The sequence below is a fragment of the Coregonus clupeaformis genome, chromosome 25 (genome assembly GCF_020615455.1).
Source record: "Coregonus clupeaformis isolate EN_2021a chromosome 25, ASM2061545v1, whole genome shotgun sequence".
Taxonomy (NCBI): domain Eukaryota; kingdom Metazoa; phylum Chordata; class Actinopteri; order Salmoniformes; family Salmonidae; genus Coregonus; species Coregonus clupeaformis.
In genome coordinates this window covers 17,634,117-17,649,543 of record NC_059216.1, presented here as the reverse complement: position 1 = coordinate 17,649,543, position 15,427 = coordinate 17,634,117, and the positions used below count along the sequence as shown (strand labels likewise).

The following is a 15,427-nucleotide window of genomic DNA, read 5'->3' as shown; positions in this document are numbered from 1 at the left end:
TTCAGTAGATAAAAAACGAAAAAGGGACAATTAATTTATAGGAGCAAAATAAGTTCATCCTCAATGTTTGACAGGGATTTGTTTGCACATATTTACTGTGGAACTAGGATAAATAACGATATTCATCAGGATTCGAAATATGGTGAGTTGTAGGTGTTGTGGAAAATATTCCCGAATTTCAAGAATGTTTGAAAGTGGAATGTCATTTTTATGATTTACAATACAGTAAATAACCAGTACATTATGTTCAGCTGTATTTGGACGGTATGCAGCGAGTGGAAGACATCTAACTTAGATGTTTTCTCTGCAAACAAAGTGAGTGGTCGTTCGTCCGGTTGCGCTGTTATAACGTGGCGAGTTGTCTTTGCCAGCATGTAAAGTTATCGGTTTGTCAATTCAGAGGCGGGTGTCTCATAATAATGTATCCTTGTGGGTTTTATTAGTTCGGCTACTATTGTAAACCTTTATGCTTGGAAACATGCAAGGACAATACAAATGAATGTATAATTGTATCTTTCTCATGCACACAGTCTTTAGTCTCTCACGGATTTCAATGTACGAAATTGGCAGGAACGTGGTTGTCACACCAATGACAAACTTGTGATGAATTGCTAGATGTTGTGTACAAACTCAATGCCGAAAGTTATGGTGCCCCTCTGTTCATTTTCAAGGGTACATGTGCATTATATTAAGATAGATTGCATAGTATCAAGTGCAACCTAAATGTAATTATGATTTTTATCCACTCTTGACCAAGACAATTAAGACTTGACAATATAAACAATACTTTCCATCAGAGTTATCACAGGTTCACTGTTTATTACTGAGTATAAACTAGTCTATAAACTAATAAACCAGGCTACTAATTATAAACTCTTTGTGAATCATAAAGTAGTTTTCTGTAGCAGTACTGTATAATACATTACCCTTTAGATTCTGATTAAGTCTAGTTTATAGATTTTTAGACTAGTCCAAAATAGTATTGGAATTCTTGAAAGATCACCAAATATAGCCAAACGTTGTACAGTGTATCATGAAGTTTGATTAAAACAGTGACTTCTTCTTTAGAAAGTGTTCGAGAGCACTCACCCCCTAACTCCATTTCAACAAATTCACTTAGTCATGTATAGCATTCCTCAATAAAGCAAGTGCATGACTCCAATTAACTGAAACTTTCTTTGGTAACACTTGTATTAATCAGAAAAGTCTAATTTTAATCAATCTGTTTGGCCAAGTTGTTAGAGTAGCCTGCCACCACGTCCGATCAAACAGTATTCCAGGAATCTATGCGCCTCGGGCCAGGCTGCTAAAAGATGGTTTAGATACGGTGAGCGCTTTGATCTGCTCTTGTATTGTCTGGCTCCATGCTTGTCCAGTTCACTTTGCATCAGCATGGGGGATAGAGTTTGGAGCCTGTGAGATTTGTACACACTATTGGTAATTCGCCAGGTCACTTGGCTGCTGTGAGTATAGATGCCCCCACCCCCGGTAATGACTCCTAAAAAGGGGTCTCTGGTATTTGGGGAGTGTGAGGACTCTTGGCTGTACCCAGGTCTACTGCAGTAAGTGGTTCTCTTGCTGAGCAGTCAGGTGAAGTGACCCTGGGCCTGTAGACAGCATGCTCTACTATGTATGACACTTCCTCCTGTAGAACAAACACCACAGGTACATCACCATCATGCCCTAAACTTCCATCTTTATTTTGGCTCAGCAGCTCTGGTTACTGGCTTAACCTTGCATGCTAAGAATGAAACCATAACTCCTTCAGCATCCCACCTAGTTTGTCCTCAGCTTCATACCAGAGGGTTTATTTCAGATTGGGGAGCCTCTGTTGCTGTTCTTTTCCTGGTTGTTATTGTCGCTCACAGATGCAGCTGGACAGAATCACTAATTTCCCAAAGTTTGTGTGTCGGGTCTGTAAGTCCATCCAGTGGGTAGGGGCTTATGGGAAAGCCTCAGAGTGTCTGGCGGAGGGTGAGAGTCAGGCCAGAGTACATAGCAGTCTGCAGAGAGGAGCATACTCCCAATTTTTCAGAGGACTGTGCGATCATGCACTAAATCCTCCCATTCACCACTGAGGAACCACTGAGATATAATGTGGATCAACACATCGCACAGCCATAGCTGGGTGTGAAACTGACTGACTGGGACTTCCTTCCTTCGTTCCGGAGGTGGACATGGGACATTTGTCACCAAAATACAGTACCAGTCAAAAGTTTGGACACACCTACTCATTCAAGGGTTTTTCTTAATTTTTTACTATTTTCTACTTTGTAGAATAATAGTGAAGACATCAAAACTATGAAATAACACATATGGAATCATGTAGTGACCAAACAAGTGTTAAACAAATATATTTTATATTTCAGATTCTTCAAAGTAGCCACCCTTTGTCTTTATGACAGCTTTGCACACTCTTGGCATTCTCTCAACCAGCTTCATGAGGAATGCTTTTCCAACAGTCTTGAAGGAGTTCCCACATATGCTGAGCACTTGTTGGCTGTTTTCCTTCACTCTGCGGTCCAACTCATCCCAAACCATCTCAATTGGGGTGAGGTCAGGTGATTGTGGAGGCCAGGTCATCTGATGCAGTACTCCATCACTCTCCTTCTTGGTCAAATAGCCCTTACACAGCCTAGAGGTGTGTTTTGGGTCATTGTCCTGTTGAAAAACAAATGATAGTCCCACTAAGCGCAAACCAGATGGGATGGCGTATCGCTGCAGAATGCTGTGGTAGCCATGCTGGTTAAGTGTGCCTTGAATTCTAAATAAATCACAGACAGTGTCACCAGCAAAGCACCCCCACACCATCACACCTCCTCCTCCATGCTTCACGGTGGGAACCACACATGCGGAGATCATCTGTTCACCTACTCTGCTTGTGTTTCTTGGCCCAAGCAAGTCTCTTCTTCTTATTGGTGTCCTTCAGTAGTGGTTTCTTTGCAGCAATTCGACCATGAAGGCCAGATTCACACAGTCTCCTCTGAATAATTGATGTTGAGATGTCTGTTACTTGAACTCTGTGAAGCATTTATTTGGGCTGCAATTTCTGAGGCTGGTAACTCTAATGAACTTATCCTCTGCAGCAGAGGTAACTCTGGGTCTTCCGTTCCTGTGGCGGTCCTCATGAGAGCCAGTTTCATGGTTTTTCGAAGTTCTTGAAATGTTCCGGATTGACTGACCTTCATGTCTTAAGGTAATGATGGACTGTCATTTCTCTTTGCTTATTTGAGCTGTTCTTGCCATAATATGGACTTGGTCTTTTACCAAATAGGGCTATCTTCTGTATACCACCCCTACCTTGTCACAACACAACTGATTGGCTCAAACGCATTAAGAAGGAAAAAATTCCACAAATTAACTTTTAACAAGGCACACCTGTTAATTGAAATGCATTCCAGGTGACTACCTCATGAAGCTGGTTGAGAGAATGCCAAGAGTGTGCAAAGCTGTCATCAAGGCAAAGGGTGGCTACATTGAAGAATCTCAAATATAAAATATTTAACACTTTTTTAGGTTACTACATGATTCCATATGTGTCATTTCATAGTTTTGATTTCTTCACTATTATTCTACAATGTAGAAAATAGTCAAAATAAAGAAAAAACATGGAATGAGTAGGTGTGTCCTAAAGTTTGACTGGTACTGTATGTATTTACCAGCTGTGAACATCTGTGTTCAGAATTGGACTCGAGGTGTGAAGCTTGTAGTTCCTTTGTCAATATTACACACAAACCACACTGGACACGTTGTGTGCGCGAGTGTTGCGAAATAAATGTACACACACTTTATTCAATCATTTGACCCACACCGCTCGCGCACATGAACGAGTGTTTGTGTAGCCAAGCGCTAAAGTAGAACTTGGTTTTATTTTAGATGCTCCACGCGCTGCAAGTCAAATAAAATAAATAAAATAATCAAATAAAATTGTATTTGTCACATGCACCGAATACAACAGGTACAGCCCAAATCAAGACTTACCGTGAAATGCTTACTTACAAGCCCTTAACCAACAACGCAGTTCAAGAAATAGAGTCAAGAAAATATTTACTAAATAAACTAAAGTCATTTTTAAAATAAAAAGTAACACAAGAAAATGACATAACAATAACAAGGCTATTTACAGGGGGTATCGGTACCGAGTCAATGTGCAGGGGTACAGGTTAGTCGAGGCAATTGGTACATGTAGGTAGGGGTAAAGTGACTATGCATAGATAATAAACAGCGAGTAGCAGCAGTGTAAAAACAAAGAGGGGGAGGGGGGGGGTTGTCAATGTAAATAGTCCGGGTGGCCATTTGATTAATTGTTCAGCAGTCTTATGGCTTGGGGGTAAAAGCTGTTAAGGAGCCTTTTGGACCTAGACTTGGCGCTCCTGTACCACTTGCCGTGCGGTAGCAGAGAGCACAGTCTATGACTTGGGTGACTGGAGTCTTTGACATTTTTTTAGGCCTTCCTTTGACACCGCCTAGTGTATAGGTCCTGGATGGCAGGGAGTTTTGCCCCAGTGATGTACTGGGCCGTACGCACTACCCTCTGTAGCGCCTTACGGTCAGATGCCGAGCAGTTGCCGGTGATGCAACCGGTCAGGATGCTCTCGAATGGTGCAGCTGTAGAACCTTTTGAGGATCTGGGGACCCATGCCAAATCTTTTCAGTCTCCTGAGGGGGAAAAGGTGTTGTCTTGCCCTCTTCATGACTGTCTTGGTGTGTTTGGGCCATGATAGTTTGTTGGTGATGTGGACACCAAGGAACTTGAATCTCTTGACCCGCTCCACTACAGCCCCGTCGATGTTAATGGGGGCCTGTTCGGCCATCCTTTTCCTATAGTACACGATCAGCTCCTTTGTCTTGCTCACGTTGAGGGAGAGGTTGTTGTCCTGGAACCACACTGCCAAGTCCCCTCCTTATTGGATATCAGGAAGATACAAACCCAAGTGGATGCTTGAAAGACAAACAAGGAGAGATTAATCAAAGATAACTAACTAAAAACAAACTAGGTTTCCCTTTTTATCTGTGGATTATTCGTTGGAGTAGAGAAACTCACGATTTTGTATGACTCCGGGTCAAAGTTGTAGGTATTTTAAACCTGCGTGTCATAATCATGTCTGGTGTGGATGGACAAAATCAACATGTGCACGATGACGCACAGGGACGCACAGGCGTGGCCGATGTAGTCAGCATGTTAGGGTGACTAACAAAACTCCTAAACACTATCTCCAGTACCAACTCTGAAGTCCGCATAATGTGTATTACTGTAAATGACTAAATACTATTGCTTCACACACTGACCTAGTGTTCTGTACTTCTGAGGACATGTTGGACTCTCGAGGCCCCAGTCTGCACTGGGTGGGTGGGGACCCTCTTTCTGAGTGACTGTGGCTGTTGTGATGGCCTCTGTCTTTAATGGGACGTTACATACTATAGCAACTCCAGTGGTACACTGTCATTTTGCCCAACAACTGCTGTGTTCAAAGGCCTAGACTGGGAGGGTTAGCCTATTTAGAAGGGAATGATTTCATCCACCTCTTCTGTGAAAATGTGTCAAATGAGTAAGATGGCTGGCCTTGCTTAGATCGTATTGGGAGACACAAAAATCAAGTAAAAAGGTATTCTGTATTTTCAGAAAAGGTCTACCGTATTTTCCGCACTATAAGGCGCACCGGAGTATAAGCCGCAGCAGCTAAATTGAATGATATTGAATGATGTGTACATATATAAGCCGCACTGGACTATAAGCCGCAGGTGTTTTAATGTTTAATTACCATATGTAAGGGTTCGTGCACAGAGGGGATTGTCGGGAAAGAGACAAACTGTCTCGCTCTCGTAATGTCTGTCTGTCTTGCTCTTGTTCTGTCTCTCGTACCACACTCGGTTCCACTTTTACTTTTGCGCGCTACCTGTCTCACTCTTTTCCGGCCTCCAGCTTTTCCTGCTGGAGCCCGCCGCTTAAAGGTGGGTGGCGCGGACCGGTCATAGAGCCCATAGAGTTAAAGTTGGTGGACTGTAACCTGTAAAATCCATATATTTAGGAGGTCTTCTAGTGGCCATTAGCTGTAAAAATCCATAGATTAGCCGCACCGTTATATAAGCCGCAGGGTCGAAAAATTGGAAAAAAGGCGCGGCTTATAGTCCGAAAATTACGGTACTTTAATATTCTGCCAGAGGTACTCTTTCTAAAGGTTAGTCACATCCTTTAAAGCACTCTCTGAGGGAGGACAAGGTCTGACATGCACTGCAATTTGTCAAAAGCTTGCTGTGTTCTTCAGTGATGGGTGTGTGTTACCTAGCACTGTTGATGACACCACAGGAGTGGATCGCTGCTGTTGTTCTGGACTACACTTCAATTTGGGGATCTCTGATTCATACTCATTCGCAGTGTAGACACTCAATAGTGCCTGATCCCTCCACGTGTCCAAATGTCTATACACCAGGGACCTACCCTAAAAAAGCCAGTGCTGCTTTAACCCTAACCCCAGGGCATGCTATTGAAGTGTATTTCCCACACCCGACACCCATATAGTGTAATTACAGCTGCTGATGTGAAACGCCATACTGCTCCTCTAGCTTAAATTGATCCCTGCATCTAGGCCAGCTAACATGTCAGAGGCTTTAGAAAGCAGCTATGAACATGATATTCAGCTAGGCAATGGTATACATTGAGTTACTGCTAACTTGCTCTGTAGATCTATTTAATTTCACCTTATGGACCCTTATTTCACAGTGTATGCAAACTGCTCTGCTATATCATCTGTTATTGCTGACAAATTAGCATCCCTAAAGTGCGTTGCAACTCTAGATTTCTAATGAGATAAATATCCAATATCCTTTAAGTTCCACTCCTTGAGGGCTGACAGACTGCATGCTGCTCTCTCATCCTCTCTCTCACGGTGGTGTTCCAAGCGCTCCTCCTCAGCATGTCATAAAACTGGCTCTGCCTGGGCCCTTGTCAACACACACAGACAGAGAGAGATAAATACAGAGAGGGGAGAAGGACAGAGAGAGCCTGGCCATTTTAGTATGCTGCAGGGCACTGTCCTCCCCAGCACAAGTGTCTTTGTCATCCCTGCCTGTTGAGTATAATGGACCACTGATTACAGTAATGCTGGCAATGGGAGATCATGACACACTGCCAATAACACAGCCATGCAGAGAGCCCAAGAAGGTGTGTCTGTGTCTGTGTGGGTGGGTCTGTGGGCTTGTATTACTATCCTCGTGGGTACCGGAAGTCCCCACAAGGATAGGACAATTCTCTCAGGTCCCCACGAGGAAAAAGGCTATTTTAGGCATAGGAGTTAGGGTTACGATGAGGGTTAGGGAAATAGGATTTTGAATGGAAATCAATTTTAGGTCCACACAAGGATAGTAATACCAAATGTGTCTGTGTCTGTGTGGAGAAGGAGAGCTGGGCCTAGAGGATTCTCTCTGCTCTCTACTGGTGCAGATGTGCGCTCCAAAGCAGGCTCTGGGTTTTGTTTGTGACTGTCGTACAATTTATAGAATGCCACTTCTCATTTAAGAGCGTTTCAGATGTTTTTGGCTTCATACAAGTATCAAAAATCTGCTTTGTCGCCTGGCTGGCTGCAGTCTTGGTTTAAAGTCTCCTAGATTGAGCTTTTATTATTATGTAGTAGTGTACTGTATGTATACGTGATAATTCCTCACGCTTTGAGAACATGTTTATTATTACTGTCATGACTGGTGTTATTACCAATGCTTTAGTGACAATTGTTGTGACTGCACTGTGAACACACTGGGAACAAAACGGCAGCATTATCTGCAGGCCCTAGATGACAGTTTTTCTGTCTGTGCATAGCTAACTACAGCGGTTTACCTGAGTGTTGCTGACTTGTAAAGACATGCTTGGCCAAGTCTGTCATCAGATGGTTCTCTTTTTTCACCCTCTGGTGTCTACAGACCAGTGGCGGCCACTGATTGTCTGAATACCCGGGGCACGAAGTGGTTGGAGTTGTCGACAAAGCAGCATGACAGAAATATGATACCAAGTTTTCGAACTACTGGTAGTTTCTTTGAGAAGATGTATAAAGCGATCTGTGCATTTGAGCAACAGCATAAATACAGCTATCTCACTCACTTTTGCATTCAAAAACGGAATGACCACTGTTGCACATGCTGCCACTGTTTTGAACAGATTATATTATATTATTTAGAACGAGCAGTCAGCTCACGAACGAATGAGTGCACCAGGGAGAATACAACAAGCATGCAATAAGTGAAAGCACATTATCTGGAGATACAGTAACTGGAGATAGCTAGCTAACATAATGTCGCAAAGCATGATGCGCTAGCCAGTAAACTTTCATTTTGAATTAACTTCATATTGAAAGACTTGAAATTGGCATGGGAGCTAACTGGCTAGCAAGCTACCAGCTAGCTGCTTATTCAAGGTAGATAACTGGTTCATTTATCCAAAATATCCAAACTATTTGTTTCTCAAAATTACTGTAGTTAGCTAATTCATTTGATCACACCTGGTTTTATGCTGTTTTAGTCCACACAACATGTCACCCTGTCATCTACAGTACAACCTGTTGAACAACATGGGAGGAGGGGGACAATAAGCCACCGTCCTACCAGATCCATGATGAGAAGGTTCTAGCTAGTGTATTCCTCTATCCTTCGACTCTTGTTTGACGTAGATGTCTGGTTTTAGGGCTGTCCCCGACAAAAAAAAAATATTGGTCGACCAGCAGTCGTCTGTTCTTTCAACCAATCGACTGGTCCACGTTTTCTATGTGTATTTTTCCATATATAGACACACCCTATGTGTTTTTAATAAAATCAACTATATGTAGGCTGCTGAGCTTGTCTGATGCTTTAAGCACACTGTGATTTAAATAATTAAGACACACAAATAACTCGAGGGAGCCAGAGATCAAGATGGCCTAACCAGAAGGAAAAATCTGTTCCCGAACCACCACCTCCCGCTGCTGCTGGCCTTCGCAGATTCTGCCATTATGTTCCTGAAGTTGTTTCATTTCTTTTATAGTAAAGTCTTCGTATCTCAAAATCATTGTAATCTGTTTAATAAAAATTATATCTAAATGAAAATTATACATCTAAAAGTACATTGCCAACTATGTATAAATAGCCTACATAAAGCCAATAAATGAAAACATTGCACACTGAAGGTAGAAAATATCCTGATAAAAATTTATCACATTGGCTACCCATGGCCTATCTGCAAGGAACTTGAAACATTGTATCAACTATCAACTTGGTCCAGCCCAAAGCTTGTGCTAACAAACTTGCAACATTGTATAAAATATCCTGGACCCTCAGGGTTTTCCAGCCCTGAGCTGAGCTCCGGCGAGACACAACTGTAGGCTATTTTGTGCAAGGGATAAGAAGTAATCAGGTAGGCCTATTTTATGATGTTTCCACCGGATCAGAACATTACATTTTTTCCCCCTTTCATGCTGAGTGGTAATCGAAAGGGAGAGAGCTGGAAAGATTTTTCAAATAGGCTACATTGAGGAACTATTGTCATTCTCAATGGATGTAAATACAGACTTTGTTTACTTGCTGTTTAAGGTGAAGAAAAAATTACTTTGAGAAGCTCCACAGTTCATTAGTGGTGGTGAGTTAAGGCGATCAGAAATACTATCACATCCCCAAATGGGCACATTTATAGGCCTACATTTATAGGCCTACATTTATAAGCCTACATTTATAGGCCTACATTTATAGGCCTACATTTGCACGCAGGCCAGGTAGCCTAGGTCTACTTGCGGAATCAGGTATGCGTCCTTACTCAACATTGACAGGAGCGCTCCAAACAAAACGCAATTAATAAATTGACAACTCGTAAATAGAATGAAATAAACCAAAATGTATTTCTCACAAGTGTAGCCTAGGTTGTGCGCTCTGCAAACAACGTGTCCATTACAGTAAAAGACTGTAATAATAATATTTTTATTTAATTATGGTAACCAAACAAACATTGTAGATGACAAATGATGGGAATTAAGGGTAAATGTACTACTGGTGATATTGGTGTGCCATCCCCACGGCCTCCGCAATGGATTAGTCCACTGAGACAGGGTGTGCCATAAGATTTAATTTTTGTTGTTGAAACTGCTCAACAATAATTTTTTAGGTCGACCAACTGCCTATCGACCAAACAATCGACCAGTCGACTAAATGGGGTCAGCCCTATCTGGTTTATCAGGTCCCAGGCTCCCATTATTATTTATTTACAAGTTCATTACAATTAGCTTTTTGCTTGTACCTGATAGAGCAGATCTAGTCTCACATGCGGAACTAAGCCATCTGGCGCGAGAGACATATTGGGAGGGAGACTAGAGCAGACCCAGAAGTTCTGACTGAACGCACATTTGACCGCCCCAGGATGGTCCATTTACTTTGTGCTGTTATAATTTATGCTAGCAGTTCCCCCTCATAGCAAATAACTGGCTAAACAATTCAAGCAATGTTCGCAAGGCTTATGAGCCTGTGGAGGCGGAGCTGCTGCTGCTGCTGGCAGTCTCTGAGGGGCAGAGTAGAGAGTAACTGATCAGCTTGTTTTACACTATGTGTACAGGTAATTGTGTATTTTCTTTGACCAATCAGAAGTGGAGTGCTGCCCCTAACGCCCTAATGGGTGGGCCGCCGCTGGCTCAGCTGCCTGCCTGCCTGCCTGCCACCGAGACCTACTTTAAAGGAATGTTTGGAGGCATCCAATAGGCCTGATGCTGTGTACTAAGCCTAGGGTGCTTACAGACAGACAAGCAGTGAGTGGTTGTATGTATATGAGAGGACTCCCCCCTTCCCCAGGGAACACGGACTAGATGCCACTAGAGGCCAGGCATGATGTCATTTGGCCGAGGTGCGTCTCGTTTCCGCCCAGCAACTAAAAGAGCTGGGAAGAATAATTCTAGGAGTCAACGGGAGGTAAATGGAGGAATCTCCAGACTTTTTAAAAAGCTGTAATGTCATTATGAGAAAGGCTGTCTGTCTGGACTTAAGTCTGTTGAGTCCTTCATTTTAAGGATTTCTGTAAAAATGAGACAATAGGTTTCATTTAAACGTCACGTTAATCAAATAGAAGACATGGGCCATCAGAATAACCATATTAAAGGTATTAATTTGGGAAATGTTTAATGCCAGAAAGGGATGTATTTATCTTTCTGCTTGAGGAAGCCCAGAGGATGAGAGCACACCTGATTGCTGCATTTTGTCTTTACCCCCTCCCTCCCCCATCTCTCCCTCCCTGCCTCCCTTCCTTCCTCGGTCACAGCTCATACAGTACTCCTGAGGATAGCAATGATGAATCATTTTATTAGCCAAATTAAGGGTGTATCCCATTCTTTTAGGATTTTTATACGTGTCTAGATCTGTCCAGTTAATCACGTCTAGTTCTTAACTTAGGCCAGTTATATTTTGTCTCCAGGACAAAGATATTCTACCTGACTGTACTCTCTGACATACAGTACAGAAGAAAACGCTGGTCTTGTGGTGTTCACATCCACTGTACTGTACTGCCCTGACCCCGTGCTGCTCTGTACTCTGGGTGGAGACAAACAGAGGAGCTGACATTATTCATAGACAAAACAAGCTTTGAGTCGCTTGTAAATGGTTTAACTTTTGGCTCTTGTTGGCATCAGTGGAATGGAGCAGTATTATTCACAGATTATTTTATTGTACTGTAAGCTTGTTTTATTATGGTGTGAATTGAATTTGAGAGCAGAAGATCTGTAACAGTATGGAACTCACTAGAACTCTACAACGAGACCTCTTATTTTATGGAATGACATCACTGCTATTTCACCCACCCTTGAGGGGAGACTGACAGACTAGTTGTATTTGATAGAAGTAGGCTAATGCAGGACTTGTTGACCCACTTCAACCTAAACTTGAAGTTTATTTTGTTTGATCTTCCATGTGTCCATTATCTATTTGTCAGACAGTGGAAGAATACACTGTCTCTCTGGTCTCATGTCTGTGCATGTCAGTGAGTTTCCTGCCTTAGCATGCATGTGACATTTCCCACCAGATGTAAAATAAGCCCTCTGTTGTTAACCCCACCCTCACTTTGACTCCTGACCCCATATACCTCTGCAAACCTGTCACTCTACCCTGTATCTGTCAGCAAATATTATGCCTTTTACAGGCTAAAAAGTATTGATCTGTAATGTGTACATGTGAACAGTACTGTACATGCAGAAGTTTATTAGAAAATAATGTTACGCTAGCCTAGAATAAGCAAACTATATTTCATAACATTCTACTGAACATCAGATAACAGCTGTTTGCAATGAATAATTGTAGCTGTTATTTACATTGAGTCATTTCCAGCTCTCATCAACAAAAACAGAGTCTAATTGACAACTGGATTATTTGTAAACTAAATGGGCCTAGTTATTCTGTGAGGAAAACTGGCTTTAAAACAATGAAAACAACTGCTAAATTTGGACAGCTGTTATCAGATGTTAATTAGAGTTGAACCTTGTAGCCGTTAACCCTGGGTTATTGCATGAGTGATCAGAGGGTGTTAAAGGTACGGTAGTAGATTATTGACTATCACTATTTGAATCAACAGGTGACCAGCTGCTTGAGAGCAGCATGGAAGCCTGAATCTAAGCCTGCTTTGAATCCTAAAGGAAGGGATGTTGAACACTCACGCAAACACACACACACACACACACACACACACACACTGGTAATGATGACCTCCCAGGGTTTTCTGTCTCCATTCGTTTTCAATCTTCCCTGCAACCTGCCCAGTCTGAAACTGCGAGGAGTAACGTCGTAACCTACAGTGGCTTGCGAAAGTATTCGCCCCCCCTTGGCATTTTTCCTATTTTGTTGCCTTACAACCTGGAATTTAAAATTGATTTTTGGGGGATTTGTATCATTTGATTTACACAACATGGTGTCAATGGTGTCCTTTAGTAGTGGTTGCTTTGCAGCAATTCGACCATGAAGGACTGATTCACACAGTCTCCTCTGAACAGTTGATGTTGAGATGTGTCTGTTACTTGAACTCTGTGAAGCATTTATTTGGGCTGCAATTTCTGAGGCTGGTAACTCTAATGAACCTATCTTCTGCAGCAGAGGTAACTCTGGGTCTTCCATTCCTGTGGCGGTCCTCATGAGAGCCAGTTTCATCATAGCACTTGATGGTTTTTGCACCTGCACTTGAAGAAACTTTAAAAGTTATTTAAATGTTCCATATTGACTGACCTTCATGTCTTAAAGTAACGATGGACTGTCGTTTCTCTTTGCTTATATGGACTTAGTCTTTTACCAAATATGGTTATCTTCTGTATACCCCCCTACCTTGTCACAACACAACTGATTGGCTCAAACGCGTTAAGAAGGAAAGAAATTCCACAAATTAACTTTTAAGAAGGAACACCTGTTATTTGAAATGCATTCCAGGTGACTACCTCATGAAGCTGGTTGAGAGAATGCCAAGAGTGTGCAAAGCTGTCATCAAGGCAAAGGGTGGCTATTTGAAGAATCTCAAATATAAAATATATTTTGATTTGTTTAACACTTTTTTGGTTACTACATGATTCCATATGTGTTTTTTCATAGTTTTGATGTCTTCACTATTATTCTACAATGTAAAAAAATAGTAAAAATAAAGAAAAACCCTTGAATGAGTAGGTGTGTCCAAACTTTTGACTGGTAGTATAGATTGAATGGTTGTAAAGATGGGGAGAGGTCTGTCCTTAATAAAGTTATGCTCTGCTTTTTTGACACCACACTCCAAAAAGCAAGTCCTGTAGGCTCTAGTTTAGTCTTACCTTGTCCGGTCATGTGTTCGAGTGCTGTAAGGAAAGACATATAGTGAGCAATATGTTTGGAACATCAAATCGCATTATCGAATCTCAATACATATAGAATGTGAGAATTGTGAGAATCGCAATACATATCGTATCGGCACCGAAGTATCGTGATAATATCGGATCATGAGGTCCCTGGCAATTCTAAGCCCTAACTTATACCATGTGACCTTACCAGGCAAAACTCTAGTTAGGCTAAAACTTGGCCATGATGCCCGGAATACCTCTGGACCAGGTGATGCTTAGGAACATTCTTCTATGCTTAGCTAATTGAATAAGTGTACAGTATATCATAGCGTGCCACCTCTGACATTCCTCCATGTGTGTGTTTCCTCCAGGGCTATGTGTGAGTGTAGAGGACCACCACCACCACCACCAGGCTGCTGAGTGAACCTGTATGCCCAGAGAAACAGCACCCAGTATGGACATCGTGGAAGACTTCCCTCCCCCGCCTCCTGAAAGTAAGTAACGCCAACATCCTCCTCTCCTCCCCTCTTTCTCGCTCTCTCTCTGACTCAATCTCTCCCAGCTCTTGTAAATCCCCCCACAGCCAATGAGAACACATGCTCTGTTTATTGTTTTCCATTCTGAGATGAGTGTGAGGCGCTACTTGGTGATGTCATTATGTCATGTCCGTTGGTGGATTTAGCTTGTCGTCCTGAGATGTTATCAGACAGTGACCGTCTCTACTTGTCCCTTTGTTACTCCCAGTGCAGTATGTGTATTATTGTTAATGTTTTTGAGTAGTCAGCTAATGTTGCTCAAACTAACAGGTCTTAAAGGCTGTTTTGGCTGATGATGATGGGGATCTATGTATAATTTTTCCGCTAGTCCTGTTGATGGTAACAGGTTTGAAAGGTCTGTTTCAGCTGACACATTGATGGTCAGTTTAGCTCCCAGAGGGCCTTTTCATGATGGGCAGAGCATGTAAACAACACATTCCTCTCCTCTGGAGCTCGTGGGCCATGGAACGAAGGAGTGAGGAGGAGGAGGACGAGGACAAGGAAGAGGAGGAGAAATGTGCCACAACTGCGAAGGGCAGACAATGTGCCTCAGTATCCAAGCCCTGGTTGAATATTGCAGCATCAGGCACACACACACACAAACGCACCGCAGGGAATGGAGCAGGCCAGAGAAATGCCTAGTCTCCAGCTGGGCAGCCACTTGCCTTGTTGCCATGGCGATGCTGGAGCACATTGTAAGCCAGTGACTCATTGAGCGGAGCAGTGTGGCGGAGCGGAGAGGAGGCACGGGAACAGAATCCATATTGTGGTTATGAATTGACAATGGGCGTTCGGGACAGGCCTAGTTCTCTCTCTGTGTGTGTGTGTGTGTGTGGTGTGTGTCTCTGTGTTTGTGTGTCTGTGTCTCTGTGTGTGTGCTAGCTAGAGAGAGTATTGGGCAGACTGCAGGCACGCACATTCTCACAGCACCAACCATCCATGGCTTCATCATTTACACTCGATCGTGACCAAATTATGGAATGGGCAATTGAAACGAATAATCTGTTCAAGCTTTTATACGAACCCTGTTACATCACATCCAGCTCTGCTTTACTTGGCCCAGCCTGTGCGTCAGAGAGTGGAGACGCACAATAATGAATATTCATCCCATGG

General features: G+C 42.6%; 1 protein-coding gene across 2 annotated transcripts in view; it reads left to right on the top strand.

Annotated features, from left to right (window-relative positions):
* LOC121539156 (rho guanine nucleotide exchange factor 10) overlaps positions 1 to 15,427 on the top strand; it is a 91,938-nt gene continuing 76,511 nt past the window's right edge. For both annotated transcript variants that reach the window (XM_041847448.2, XM_041847447.2), the window contains exons 1-2: positions 1 to 142; positions 14,150 to 14,272. In XM_041847448.2, the coding sequence (XP_041703382.1) occupies positions 14,209 to 14,272 (64 nt within the window). In that variant the 5' untranslated portion in view covers positions 1 to 142; positions 14,150 to 14,208. The remainder of the gene's footprint in view (positions 143 to 14,149; positions 14,273 to 15,427) is intronic.